The sequence below is a fragment of the Limulus polyphemus genome, unplaced genomic scaffold (assembly GCF_000517525.1).
Source record: "Limulus polyphemus unplaced genomic scaffold, Limulus_polyphemus-2.1.2 Scaffold2595, whole genome shotgun sequence".
Classification (NCBI taxonomy): domain Eukaryota; kingdom Metazoa; phylum Arthropoda; class Merostomata; order Xiphosura; family Limulidae; genus Limulus; species Limulus polyphemus.
The window spans coordinates 69,939-84,183 of record NW_013668205.1 but is presented as its reverse complement, the minus strand read 5'-3'; the positions used below and the strand labels follow the sequence as shown (position 1 = coordinate 84,183).

At 32.7% G+C, this 14,245-nt stretch overlaps 1 protein-coding gene across 1 annotated transcript; it reads right to left on the bottom strand.

Annotated features, from left to right (window-relative positions):
• Positions 1 to 200: 200 nt before the first annotated feature.
• On the bottom strand, positions 201 to 6,156 carry LOC106467386. The gene is made up of 3 exons (XM_013927737.2): positions 5,897 to 6,156; positions 4,398 to 4,438; positions 201 to 3,442 (listed from the first exon to the last, which is right to left on the bottom strand). Exons 1-3 carry the CDS (start codon positions 6,120 to 6,122, stop codon positions 3,344 to 3,346), a joined length of 366 nt encoding a protein of 121 aa, XP_013783191.1. The 5' UTR covers positions 6,123 to 6,156; the 3' UTR covers positions 201 to 3,343.
• Between the last annotated feature and the right edge of the window lie 8,089 nt (positions 6,157 to 14,245).

Below are 14,245 nucleotides of genomic sequence, written 5' to 3'. Positions count from 1 at the left end.
CAAATCATTTGCATTTCAGATCATGATTTATTAAATGCATGACTTGCATAACACTAAACTGAGGGTGGAATGATTGACATTACTTTACAAAAGCGGTTTTACTTTGTCAATATAGCTGTATTATCACAAATTTTGATTATGCTTTGTTTTGTGCAGGGTACAATACACAATTTAATAATATTATTAAAATAAGACACATATCACAGATTTTCATTTATTTAACATAACACTTTTTGTAGACAAGTATTTTGACTTACTTTCTTGTAGATTTACATCAATTCACAAGTAAATACAAAGAACAAATTAAAAGGCATAGTTTTGGCCACACTTGACATAAATTACACCACCTTATCTTGGAGTTATACAAAAAATTTAATGAAAACACTTCTGGCAGTTTGTATGGGGGGGGGGGGGCTGAAATACATATATTGACAAGGAATGTATTCATCAGGGTTTATATAAACTTTGAATATGGGAGTAGCAGGTACACATTCTTAGTTCACTTCCTCTTAATAAAAAATATTAGTATTGACCAATAAAGAATACTGATTATCATAGATGGTAGCAATTATACAGAAAAGTTTAATAATATTTATCATAGATATTATGTTGTATTATGTACTTTTGATCAATAGTGAGAAGGTACCAACTATACAGCATGGTAGAGTATTTATCATCATGTAAATTACAGGGATTAGAGAATACTATCAAGTGTTAAACACCATGTGTATACATTACTTTGTGTTTATAACCATTATCACCAAAATACAATTTGGAAATATCACAGATAATCTTCTAGATCTTTCAACAAATATCTTAAGCTCACAAATTTGGCTACACCTTATATTCTAAACAAAGATGATACAGGAAAGGTTTATTTAAAACAATCATAGATATAATGACTAACACTTGAACAAAAATTAGTTGTTTTTTCAGAAAACATGTACATTCCATAAAAAAATATAAATATTAAGAAGTGACTATTTCTTGTAGCCAGCTGTGGTTAATGAATGACAGTTAATGAAAACACTTATCAACCTATTCATTAAATTCAGAAGAGTAAGGTGTTGCTTCAATGTATATGATGATTTGCAGCTCTAAACAATTGCCAAGAAACTTAAAAACTGTCATTAACATAGACAATATACATTTATTTCTAATAATACTACTTGTTCTGATGTCAATGCTATGTTTCTGAAACACAGATTTGGAAGGAAGCCCCATTATTGGACAAGTAAACAAACAGGACAAATCACTTTGGCACCAGCTAATAAGCATAAGATGACAGTGATTTCAGTAGAAAACATGTATTATTTCTTCCAGACTTTACAATTAATAATTTATTTGTGCATTATTCAGTACTTTGTAACAAATTCTGAAGCAATGCCGAAACTTCCTGAAAATGACACAGAAATATGTTACTTAAAGCCAATTGTTAGGTGTTACTTACAACTTTTAAACGAGTCAACGAAACTAGAATAAAAAAACGAGGTTTTAGATGATTCTGCCTCTAAGATTACACAGTTTTAAATCTCATCAGGTTCTGCTGTTATCCACAACCTAACAGAACACTGGTCCTGACTCTATTATGGTAATATATTTCAATATTTTCTAGTTTAGTTTCTAACTTTAGAGGAATAGAAAGAACAACATTCTATTTCAGGCAAATTTCTAAGGTACTATAGTTCTGTGTTTTCTAGTCTAGTTGCAAGCTTTAAGCAAACAAAAAAAAATTAACCTGAACCTGCCAATAAGGTTATGAAACCGTGTCTTCTTACTTATTTGTTACTTTTAATATAACAGGATAATCTTAGTAGAAAATCTGCAACAAATCTACAAAGAAACACATCAAACTGTAGAAGTTACTCCTTTCTGTTTACTGTTAAATATTGAATATTTCCAAAATTGCAAACAATGAGTGTCTTCTTACTTATTTGTTACTTTTAATATAACAGGATAATCTTGGTAGAAAATCTGCAACAAATCTACAAAGAAACACATCAAACTGTAGAAGTTACTCCTTTCTGTTTACTGTTAAATATTGAATATTTCCAAAATTGCAAACAATGAGTGTGTATATTTATACAGATCAGATTTTAAACTTGTTTGAACCAATTCATTCGAATTCAACTAAATTATCTGAATAAGGTAACTAGCCTTGAGTTCAAAATTAAACATTTTTGCTCTGATAAAGGTTTTGTGTATTTTATTTTTAGACTAAATGTGATAATATAATATAGGCACTGCTGTCAAAAATACTTTGGAGATAATAACTTGTTTAGTTTGGAAAACTGTCATTAAATAAATATTACATTTTGTTAACCCTGACCAACTTTCAAGGTTATAGCCAAGCAGTTATCCATATTCAATGGTTAAATAATATATATTTTCAATATAAAATTTTTAAAATGGACTCCAAGACAGAATTGCCTGTCTAAGTTAGCTTATTCATAGATAGTCTAACAATGCGTATAAAATTTAATTTTTTAAAATGGACTATGTGACAGAATTGCCTGTCTAAGTTACCTTATTTATAGATAGTCTAACAATATGTATAAAATTTAAAAAACTATCATTTGTGAAGTAGTGGTATTTGAAATAACAGAAAACTGCTTTTTTTTATTTAATGCACCAATAACTGTTGCAAATAAACCCAACAAAAGTTATACACCTACATGAAATAAGTTGTTTTACTTATTAAACACTTATAACATTATTAAGAAGTATTAATGTAATAAACATTGGTATTTTACCTAACATACCTACCTTATATTATTTTAATGGATGGTGTTAAAAACAACTCAATACCAAAATCTGCCAGAAGAAAAGAAGAGATAACATAGAAAAAAAATTGATTTTCAAATAAACTACATTTCAAACTTTTAGATAATTAACTAATAGCTTATTGAAATTGATGATAATTAATAATATAATGCAACAATCAAAAATACAAACCACAGCTAGAAAGATCATTACAAGTAAAAATTTCAACTTAAATACTTACAGCTATCAGTTTTCATTAAACATTTTAAATATTTATGGTGTTGTTATTTCAGCTCTATTAAATCACAATATTGCTAAACACCAACACATCCTGACAAATTATTGAAAAGCTAAACAGATAGTTTAAAAGCACTTGAAAAAAAATAAACAAAATACACCATGAAAGCCTTCATAAAGAAAATCTTTTGCCTTCACTTACAGTAATGTTTCACAAAATTAACCTGTTTTTTTCCTACAAAGCAGGCTCAAATTCCAGACTCGAATCAATTTTTTTTTCAAATCACATATCCTTTTGTGAATTTAAGATTCCACATCATCTATTTACTGCCAGAGAATAGTATCACAGTAAACTATTTTCTGCCTGATTGATTTCCTTGACAAGTTGAGCATGTTCTTCCAAAAGACGAGCAAATTCTTCTTTCCTCAGACGTGCATGATCCTAGTAAACAAAATGTCACCTAGTTAACAGATATGTGGAATTTTGGTAAACAGAAATATCAACATAGATTACCTTAATTATCAGACATGTGTGGTTCAGCTAAAAAACATGTTAATAACTTATACTAATTAGTAAACACACAATTGTTTATGGTAAACAAAAAGTAGTAGACTATTCTTGCTATCAAGAGATTCATAATACTGATAAATTGTAATTTGATTTAGACTTTTTTGTACAAGTTTCCTTTAACAAAATGTGGATCAGCAGTTGTATTGTCATTGTTTTGTTCAATTTTGGCATATTTCCAATTAGTACGATGTAATATCCAAATTACTTTTAAATCAATATTTGTTGATTTTTGTCTGTTAAGTAGAATTTTCTCAGCCTGTATAAATTAGTAACTAAAGAATACACAAAATACTAAAAAAATCCTATAAACATATTTTAGTGGTAAAAAAACAAAAACACTTAACTACCTTACAAAAGAGCTTGGCAATTAGTGGAATGTGATAATTGATTAACTGCCAGGCTCATTAATCAATTACATTCAACTAATCAATTAATCTCATGAGACTTGGATAGTTGAAGTAATCAAAAATAGTAACAGTTGGAAACAATAATTTTGATTATTTGATTATTTTCATCAGTTGTGACACTAATTGATTATGATGATATCCTTGAACTAATAAAAAATAATAATAATAATGCAACTGAAATATTTTGATTACTTGGATAACTGTGAGAATCAAAAATAGCAATTAGAAACACTAATTGATTAATTTATTATTTTTGTGGCATTAATCACTTTAATCATAATTTTGTTTAATTAATTATTTTACATGAAACTAATTTATGATCACAGATAATCAATTGTAGTGATTAACTTAATTAACTGTCCAGCCCTTCTTCACCAAGTAAAAATACACACTTTTCTCACCACAAAATAAGAACTTACCATAATCAACTGAACACTTGATTTCCTTGGGGACTTTTCAACTGTATGAAAATAAATTAATGATGGTTATGAATATAGACACACCCAAATGTTGTATGATAATATGGTAAATATATATGACATGTGCGTGCTCATAAACACACACAAATATATTAAAGTAATAAACAGGCAGTTAGTGTTGGTTATATGTTCCAATACCATAACGTTAGCAAGTTAAATAATTTACTACTCTTTATAGATATATTTGTGTGTGTGTGTGTGTGTGTGTGTGTGTGTGTGTCTGTAAGAGGTCCAAACTGGGACACGTGGTCACCAAGTGCAAATAAATAGCACAAGTACAGCAGTTGACCAATTCAGCATATATATACTGTACCTGGTGTTCTGAAGATATATTTCAGGACATAACAAATGTCCCAATTTTAACTTACCTTATTTTTTATTTTTTTTGCTAGGTGACTTCATATTTGCCTAAAAGTTAAAGTTTTTAAAAAGAACTAGTAATCTACTTTTTGGCTATTATTGTTGTCAGTATAGCTAAAAGATAGAAAATGTAACTATTAATTGTAATGAACAATATAAAAGACACCCTGCTGGCCTGTGCAGTGACATCGTCAGTCACATGATCAGTGAGAGATGTGATGTTCTCAGACTTTTCTGGTTGGCATGTTTAGTCTGCTTCACTTAGCTATACAGATCTCAATGCCAACCAAAGTAGGGATTGAAAATCATTTTAAAATCTATCCAACAAGAATCACTTTACTTGTTTGTGTACTATTTATTGCAGCATTTATTTTGTTTTGGATACTTCTTATAGCAATTATATGAATAACTAATGATCCCTACTTTCCATTAAAAAATTTTTTCTTCCCTATTTATTAGACTATTAAGCCAAGACTGAGTTGGCATGTCCTGACACTTTAATGATGTCCCGGTTTGACCACCTGACATTTATGGTCACTTTGTATTTACATGATCTATATCCTAGATTAAATATGTATATATTGTTACAACAACTCAGCATCGTTTACAAATACTCTTATAATTGTGTACTAAAATAAGGATCAGTCACACTAAAGCTAATAAAATGCCATGTTCTTATACACCAGCACTGATACATTTAGCATAACAAACAGCATATAGCTAAGATTTTAAAAGTAGAATAAATCATTTTACAACTACTGAAAAACTTGAATCAGCATCTTTTAGTTTAATGCTCACCTAGATAATAGTTAAAGAAATTCAAGGTAAAATTTTTAACTCGCTCAAAAAGCTATAACGTAGCATATAATACCCAGTTTATGTTTAAATGGTGGAAAAAACAATATTGAAACCAATAAAAATACACATTGGCAATTATTTTCAAAATAACATTCACCAAGATAAACACAAGCTGCACCTTTTCAAATGTCACAATTACCATTTGAAAGATTTAACTTTTCCAAACATAAAAATCACCCTACGTATTCCAGATTATATAAATTGTTAGTCCTCATACTTACAATGTATAGGTTCTACTTCTTCTTGCTCCTTAATATCTGGGAATTCTTGTTCTTCGTGTTCCCCATTGTCAACTGATTCAACAATAATACTGACAGTTTGAACTAAAGGAGGGTGCTGCTTCTGTTCTGATGAATGAAGACTGATCCTTGTGTCATCAGTTCTTTGTAGCTCAGGTTGTCTGGTCAAGGCTAAGTCTGCTTCATTACTCTCTCTTTGTTGAGACATGATGATGCTATAAGACAAAATTTTTATTAGATTCAAACAGTGGATACGTGTAGAAATGTATACACACTTACTTAATCTACTAGTACTCATAGCAACAAGTGCTTATCAAATTCACAGTATGAAGAGACATTAGAAAATAGCAAACAAATCATACCTGTAAAATCAATAAATTATTTAATTCATCTACCCTTTATTCATGACCTTCATGAGCTATTAACTAAAGGTTAAGGTCAAATGGTATGTATTTATAAAACAGACCTATTGAAATTGTTCATATCAGTAAATGTTTATTAGTAGGTAAGTCAATGAGGAAGTATCAAACTGCATGTTCTTGTATTTTGTTTGTTATACAAGTGTCAGTAATGGATTCAGATAAAAGGTAGAGAAAACGTTTGTAGTTTTATTGTTATGTTAGCAGCAATAAGAAACTTTGGTTATTTATGGTCAAACAAGAGAAGAGCTAGAAATGGTGTGTGTACAAATGCTTTTATTATAGTTTTCGTTCAAAAAAAGGTTAATAATTAAACAGTGAGTGAACGCTAAAAGTATCATTGATGATTGCTGGACATCTACGGTTTCTTAGGCCACATCGGTAATATAGTTGTAAAGGTTTACTTGGAGATGGATTCACTTGGTGTTTAGAACATCAGAAACAGAGAGGTTTATTACACCTCGAGTTTTTGCACTAATACAGAACCCACTGTGAAGGTTTACAGCACCTAAAATAAATACTCCACGGAGCTTTGTAGTACAAGACCTGTAGTTCAGAGCAGAAGTAGGGAACTTCTAACGACGAACCCGCCAAGCACTACCTACGACGACGTTCCACCTCCATCCCGATGACGTCTCCTACTAAACCTAAAAGCAAAGCAACTCAGACTGAAATAACCGACGATGAACACCAGAAAATCCCACTGATTGAAGACTGGATGACCAAACCACCTTAGCCACTGCAGCCAACTCTTCAAGGCATCATGGGCAAGACAATCAAAGCAGTGAAGGCCAATGTCTCCCTGAAGTCTTACCTACCAGTTGGGGAGGCCCTGCATGGCCAGGTGAATAAGGCGCTCGACTCGCAATCTGAGGGTCGCGGGTTCGAATCCCCGTCCCACCAAACATGCTCGCCCTTTCAACCGCGGGGGCGTTATAATGTGACGGTCAATCCCACTATTCGTTGGTAAAAGAGTAGCCCAAGAGTTGGCGGTGGGTGGTGATGACTAGCTGCCTTTCCTCTAGTCTTACACTGCTAAATTAGGGACGGCTAGTGCAGATAGCCCTCGTGTAGCTTTGCGCGAAATTCAAAACAAACAAACAATTTTACTTTAATGTTTCTAAAAAGGATTAATGACATAACTATTGTGAGACGGTACAGAGAACCATTCTTTGTCATAGTTCAATATTTGAAATGAGTATTTACAATCGCACCATTTATAACTTCCGAAGTGCTGATAAATAGGTTGAATTACCGTAAAAACAAAAAATAAAGTACAGCTCCTTCATTATAACAATAGTTCTGAAAGTACAGCTCCTTCATTATAACAATAGTTCTGAAAGTACAGCTCCTTCATTATAACAGTTCTTAAATATAAAGTTTCAAGGTCGTTCTGGTTACGGGTCTTGGAAATATCTAATTTATTTCCATTAAAATTTACTCTATTGTTTTGAAATGCGTATATTTTAAAGTATTTTACTGTGCTGTTTTGTTGTACACCTTTTACCTAAATATTCTGCTTCAAACTGAATTATTGGCAACACGTCCGGTACACGTCTTTGTAAAAGGTAAGATTAATAGAGTCCAAATTAAGAGTTGACTGATAATTACAGTGTCTTCACTGAAAATTTAATTCTGTCCAAAGTTGTTTTTAACATATATATAGCGTTTGCGCAATACATATCAACCATATGCAACACTAAAGTCCGGGGTTTGATTCTCCGTTGTGGACAGAGCGCGTTTTGCGTTGTTATTTGTTTGGAGAGAAAAAATATGTTCATCACCTTTTTTGTTTTGTTTTTTCGTATTGATACTTCTAAATTAAAACTGCAACTTCAATACTCGTAGTGCACGAACATGCACGTCGTCCGCGGGTAATACAATGGCTAACTGTACAAGCCGTACTTGGACAGGAATTACTAAACTCTGGTAGATAAGACGAATAGCGAGGGAAAGAACAACAAAAAACAACAACAAAAAAAAACAAACACACATATACGTCCATGAACACACATGTGTCGACATATCGGTAGGGAATCTAAATAACTTGGTTCTTTTTACAGTGCGAATAACAATAACGTCAGATTGCAAAGAGCTATCGCACTCGCGGTTACAGAGTTTCACGCGCCTGTTACGTCACACTGGACACCGTATCTCTGTTCAATCTTATATGGCTATTGTCCATCAGTTCGGTTAATCAACGAACGCGGTTTCGATCAAAGCACCAGTACCAAGCATTTCTAAAGAACTGGGTAACAATCGGTAACGTTAGCCTAATTGAAACTGTTTCCTCTGAATACTGCTCATTCTCCATTTTCTTAGTGATGTATGTTCAGTCGTAATTCTAGGGATCTATTTTTTGTTTCTTAAACAATATAAAATAAAACTCCCAAATAAAATTTCTCAAAAGCTGACCAATTATCTGTCTTGGTCCTGTTGCCACTTTTTCATTATTTTTTACAAGTGTTACGATTTGTTTATACGAGGTGCTTGATCAAATTGCTGGATGTTTAAAATCGCTTATTCAAATAAATTTTCATTTTCTTTTACTTGATTATGTACATATTCTTATACTGAAAAGACCAAGGTGATTTTACAGAAGGTAAACTATTTTCATGGAGACAAAACGCGTACATTAGCGTCTCAACTACTACAGGATGTCCGAAAAGTCTGGAACCATAGGTGATTTGCAGCTTCTCGGGTTTTAATAAGGGCTAGATTCTTTACAGAAGGTGTCTGTGAATTGTTGGCGATAAATGTCAACAATAAACGGACAGCACACGATCCACTTGTTTCAAAATAATATATTCAAAAAAGTCAAGCACTATTGGTTATCACAATTGTATCCAGAGTTTTAAATAATTGCCTTCTTTTCGTCAAAGTCCACACAGGCAGGTTCAATTACTTTAGAATACTCCTTGACAAGACAAATGTATCTTTATCTCTGTTGTTACAACACCACTGTGAAACTCACTTTAGAGATTGCCCGTTACAGCTAAACTGACAATCACGCAGTCTAACTTCACTTTCACTAACTTACTTTAACTTCTTCCTTGCGCTCTATATTTGCACGTATTTGTAACACGCGACAGAAAAATCTAGAAGTATCTAGCCCTCTAGTGACACAATATTCACATGACCAGAAAAACGTAGAAGCTTAGAGAAAGATGACGTCAACAGTATTGCAAAAGCCTGGTACAACAATTAAAATGCACACACAACGTACGACCCGTACAGAGTTACGTAACGAAATTTGTCATAACTATCGCATTTGAAATAATTAACTTTTAACACTCTTGTTATGAAAACTAAATGATCATTAAATATTAAATCACTACATAAACTAAATAATAACTCTTAAACTAAACAGTCTTGTATACTCAACACAGCTTTTATTAACTTCAGATACGTGACTGATTGATTATGGCGCTGTCAAAGCATGACAAGGTTAAGTTAATCCTGCTGTTAATCCAAACCTATTTCGAATTATAAGGACAGCAAATGGAATACGTTATGTAAAATTCGTTAAAGTGGCTATGGTTTCAGACTTTTTTAACACATTGTATATACTATATCTGTCGTATATCAGTCGGCCTGAAGAGCCATGATATTGAGTGAAAGGCCTCTTTGGTGCTGGATACGGCAGATATAGGATAGTTGCCATATTATTATACATCCTTCTTTACCTTCGCTCAGAAATTATGATTAATAAATTTTATCTGAATGGTGGTGGATAGTTTTTACGTTACATAGACATCCTTGAAATCAGCAGTCCAATGGCTGTTGTGAAAAATGAGGGTATGTGGGATGAGGTTAACTTCTTAAAAACAGCAAAAACAAAGAGACTGAAAGCTATTTGTATTTGTACGATTTAGCGTACAATTTCTTTCACTTGAGTTTCCTGAATTTTGACTCCCTGGCTGTTAAGATTGGATAGTAGAGAATAAACCCACCAATAGTCATATTTTGCAATAAAAAAAACCTCTGATCTGACCTATACATTAAGTACATTTACTGTATTTATTAACCTTACTTAAAATCAGCATTTCTTATTATGTATGATTAATTTGTTACTGATGGCAGAAAATAAAAAAAAACAGTATGTGGCCCCAAAAGTTTCTGTTTTCTTAAAAATTAATATTCGACAGCATCAGATAGATCTGAACTTGCATTTTGTGTGATATTATATCTAACATATAATTATTATGTCTTTAAAGCCAAAAATCAAATATCATATGTGATACATATATATTAATTTTAAGAAAAGCAGGCCATTTAATAAAATAAGCTAAGAATTGGTTCAATATTTTTATGAACTTTGCCCTTTCTTATTCATTACGTAAATGCTAGCCCAGACATTGATCTAAAATGTGAAAACATAAACCTTTCCTTGGGTCATCTGCAGAACTACGCAAGTCATATTTGTGCTGTGTTTGCCACAGGGATAGAACTTCGATTTTAGCGATATGGGTCTTCGAGCTTATAACCCGGAGGGAGGCGTTCTCATTTGCTAACTCTAAAATTTAATACAGTGTGGAGAATTTCACATGATTGTCTGTTTGTTTGTAATAGCGAAATTTCTAAGGGCATCTGTTGTGGTGGGAAGACCACCAGCCAGAAGCGTTCACCACAAACTATTGGGCTGTTCTTTACCAAAGAATTGTGGGATTGACCGCCACATTATAAAATTCCAATTGCTGAAAGGGTGGGCATGTTCGTAGCCGGGTTTTGATCCTTCGATCTAAAGATTGAGTTAAGCGCCCTAACCATCAGGCCAATTTAACTTGAACCTGTTAGGAGAACATATTGCATTGATGGCATAAAATGCAATAAAAGTTTCCAGATGGTGCTGTAGACACACACAGATAGATACAAAGTTAAAGTTAAATAGTAAATACGTAAGAAAATATATTGGATTAAACTCAGATGAGGCACTGTGACCATGCTTCAAATCAAAGATGTGCCAGTGTAACTAAATTCATGAAAGTTAAAAGTAAACTATTGTGAATTACAAAATATAGACGTGTTAATTTCATTCCATATCTTATGAATCGCTCCACAGCACTTCACGGTTTACTACAGTAACGCGTAGGGAATATTAAGTCGGTCGTGATTTTCTTTATATGTTTTTAAGCCTTTGCTTCCTGGGCATTTTAAACCACAACAACAACAACAATAAAAAATTAAACAATCATTCAAACAATTGATCCGCTGTATAATAATGAATAACAAACTAGGCGCAATTCCATAATATTATTCACACACATCTATACTAATTTAGGTTACTATGTAGTGAGTTGAAAAGAGCTCAAAACCCCCATAGATAATTAAGTGTTTCCTGAAAAACGCAATCTTAGTCTATACTACAAAATATACATTTCAGTATTGACACATAGATTCTTGCAATAATTTCATGTATAAAGACCAAATCATATACAGCTTAAAACCTGCACGGAGAATAAACATTTGAAGGATAACATTGCTAAGAAGCTTGGGATATTATTTTATTATAAACCACCCACTTACCATACGACAAGCAAATCCATAATACTGAGCAAACGAAAATAACACGAGAAAATAAAAATAGGAAACCATGGAAGAATAGATGAATGTGTTTTTGTGTATTTCTATTGATTTAGAGTTCTGGGCTTGTGCTCACTATTTACTAATCCAAGCGACAACATAGCACAGAATGGACTCCTGATCGACAAAACATGACATCAAACGACCATTTTCAACGTTTTATAATCCCATAATCTGTCATTCGGATGACAGTAGTAGAATCACTCTGTAGAGTCGAGAGAGGATCTTATTGGTCCGTTGAACGAAAGTAAAGGGAATGCAAGATTATAAATGTAAAGGTCTGTCTATTTATATTGCGATGTGTTGTATCGAAGTGTATGGTGTAAGAACAGTTGGTAATCTAACAACAACGGATTTAGTAGTCGCCATATTTATTGTTTTCTGAACTTAAATATTTTTGCGCAAGGCGGCATCACTGATATTTCCAAAAGCTTAAATTTTTAACATAAAGTAAAACGCAATATACAAGAGAAACTTAATTTTCGAGCATTTGGTATTGGTCATAAATCTGAATTAATTTTTTGAGTATTCCGTATTAGATACAAATCTGAATAATTTTCGGTATATTTTATAAATGTATATTAATTTTCGAGTATTCTGTGTTAATTGTTTATTTATTGTTAAGCACAAAACTGCACAATAGGCTATCTGTGTTCTGATCACCGCAATTATCGAAGCCCAATGTTTAGTTTGATAATCCCACAGACTTACTGCTGAACCGTTCACCAGGGGAATTCCGCATTGGATTAAATATATATTAATTTTCGGTCATTCCGTATTTGTTATAAGTATGTATTAATTTTTAGGTATTACGAATTATTTATAAATCTGTAAGCTTATAAGGTTTCAATCCATTGTGACAGTAAAAGTTATTGTTACATATGAAACTATTATTTATCGTTTATTTTGTTTTATTTTTCAGTGTCAAGAATAACCCAAAACATTCTTCTCAGATTGTTTTTAAATATTTCCTTAAGTGCAGCAATATGGAATATGCATTTCCAGAAAATAAAAATTTTGAAGCTCGAATGCCACTAAATGATATCAACTCAATCACACGAAGATATATGACCATTATAGCTGCAACTTTATTCATTAAGGATTTTCAAATCTGACGCATTAATTCTACTCTGACTAACAGTAATACTGTCAACCTGAACAGAACTTTATGCGACACGTGAGCTATACGACCAAGTGAGTGATCCGTAAGGTTCAAGTACACCCACCCTTAACTTAGTACCGCTGACCAGAAGGAAGGCACTCACTGACCATTATGAGGCTACTCTAAATCAAGTAACGGGATTAAACGTTACAGTTTTAGCGTTCTTACTGCTGAAAAAAAAAGTGCGGAGTGTATTCATCGGCATACCGCAGTACGACCTTGGATCCTACCTTCCGCAGCCCGGCACACTTATCACTAAGCTAACATGTCCAATTGATAACAGAAAGCTCAGAAGACAAGAATTAAATTAACTCCTTGTAAGGGCGTGTAATAAACAAGGAAATGATCTTTTCACACTAAAAAAAGCTGTTCACACTATCCTATATCATCCAAAGTTAGTTTCTGAATAATGTTAGTAACACAATTCTTAAGTCGTGTCTGATAATATACTGAATGAATTCAAGAAGAAGCAGGACGGATTACATTTAGAATATATTTGATGTTGACCATAAGTATGGTTTTATTTCCATTACTACAAGATTTCAATAAAACAAATGGAAATAATAACTCTTTTTCTTTCGAACAGTAAAATTCTACTTAATTAACTCGTGTCCCCTCAGCGCCTCAGCAGTAAGTCTAAAGTCTTATAACGCTAAAAACCGTGTTTTGATACCCATGGTGGGCACAACACAGACAGCCCATTGTGTAGCTTTTTGTTCAACAATAAACCAAAACATAACTAGTGTGTTTATTTTTATATTACGCCAGTTTTCCAAGTATTACATTTTGACAGTAAAAAGAAATACAATATTTTAAAATATCATACGTCCTGGCGTGATCGATTGGTTCGCGTGTTGGGCTGCGGGTCTAGATTTCGATGCGTTATGTCAATTAATACACGTTTCATGCTTTCAGCTCTGTGACAGTTATAAAAATGGCAGTCTGTGTGTTTGTTTAGAATTTTCACGCAGAGCTGTACAAAGGCTATCTTCGCATAGCCGTCTCTAATTTTAGATGATAGAATAGATGGAAGGCAGCTAGTCACAGCAACCTCCGCCAAATCTTGGGCTAGTCTTGTTTGACTGGATAGTGGGATTTAACCGTCACTCTTATAGCGCTCCTATTGACCCAAGGACGCTTAGCGCTTCTCTTTAGACAACAGAACCA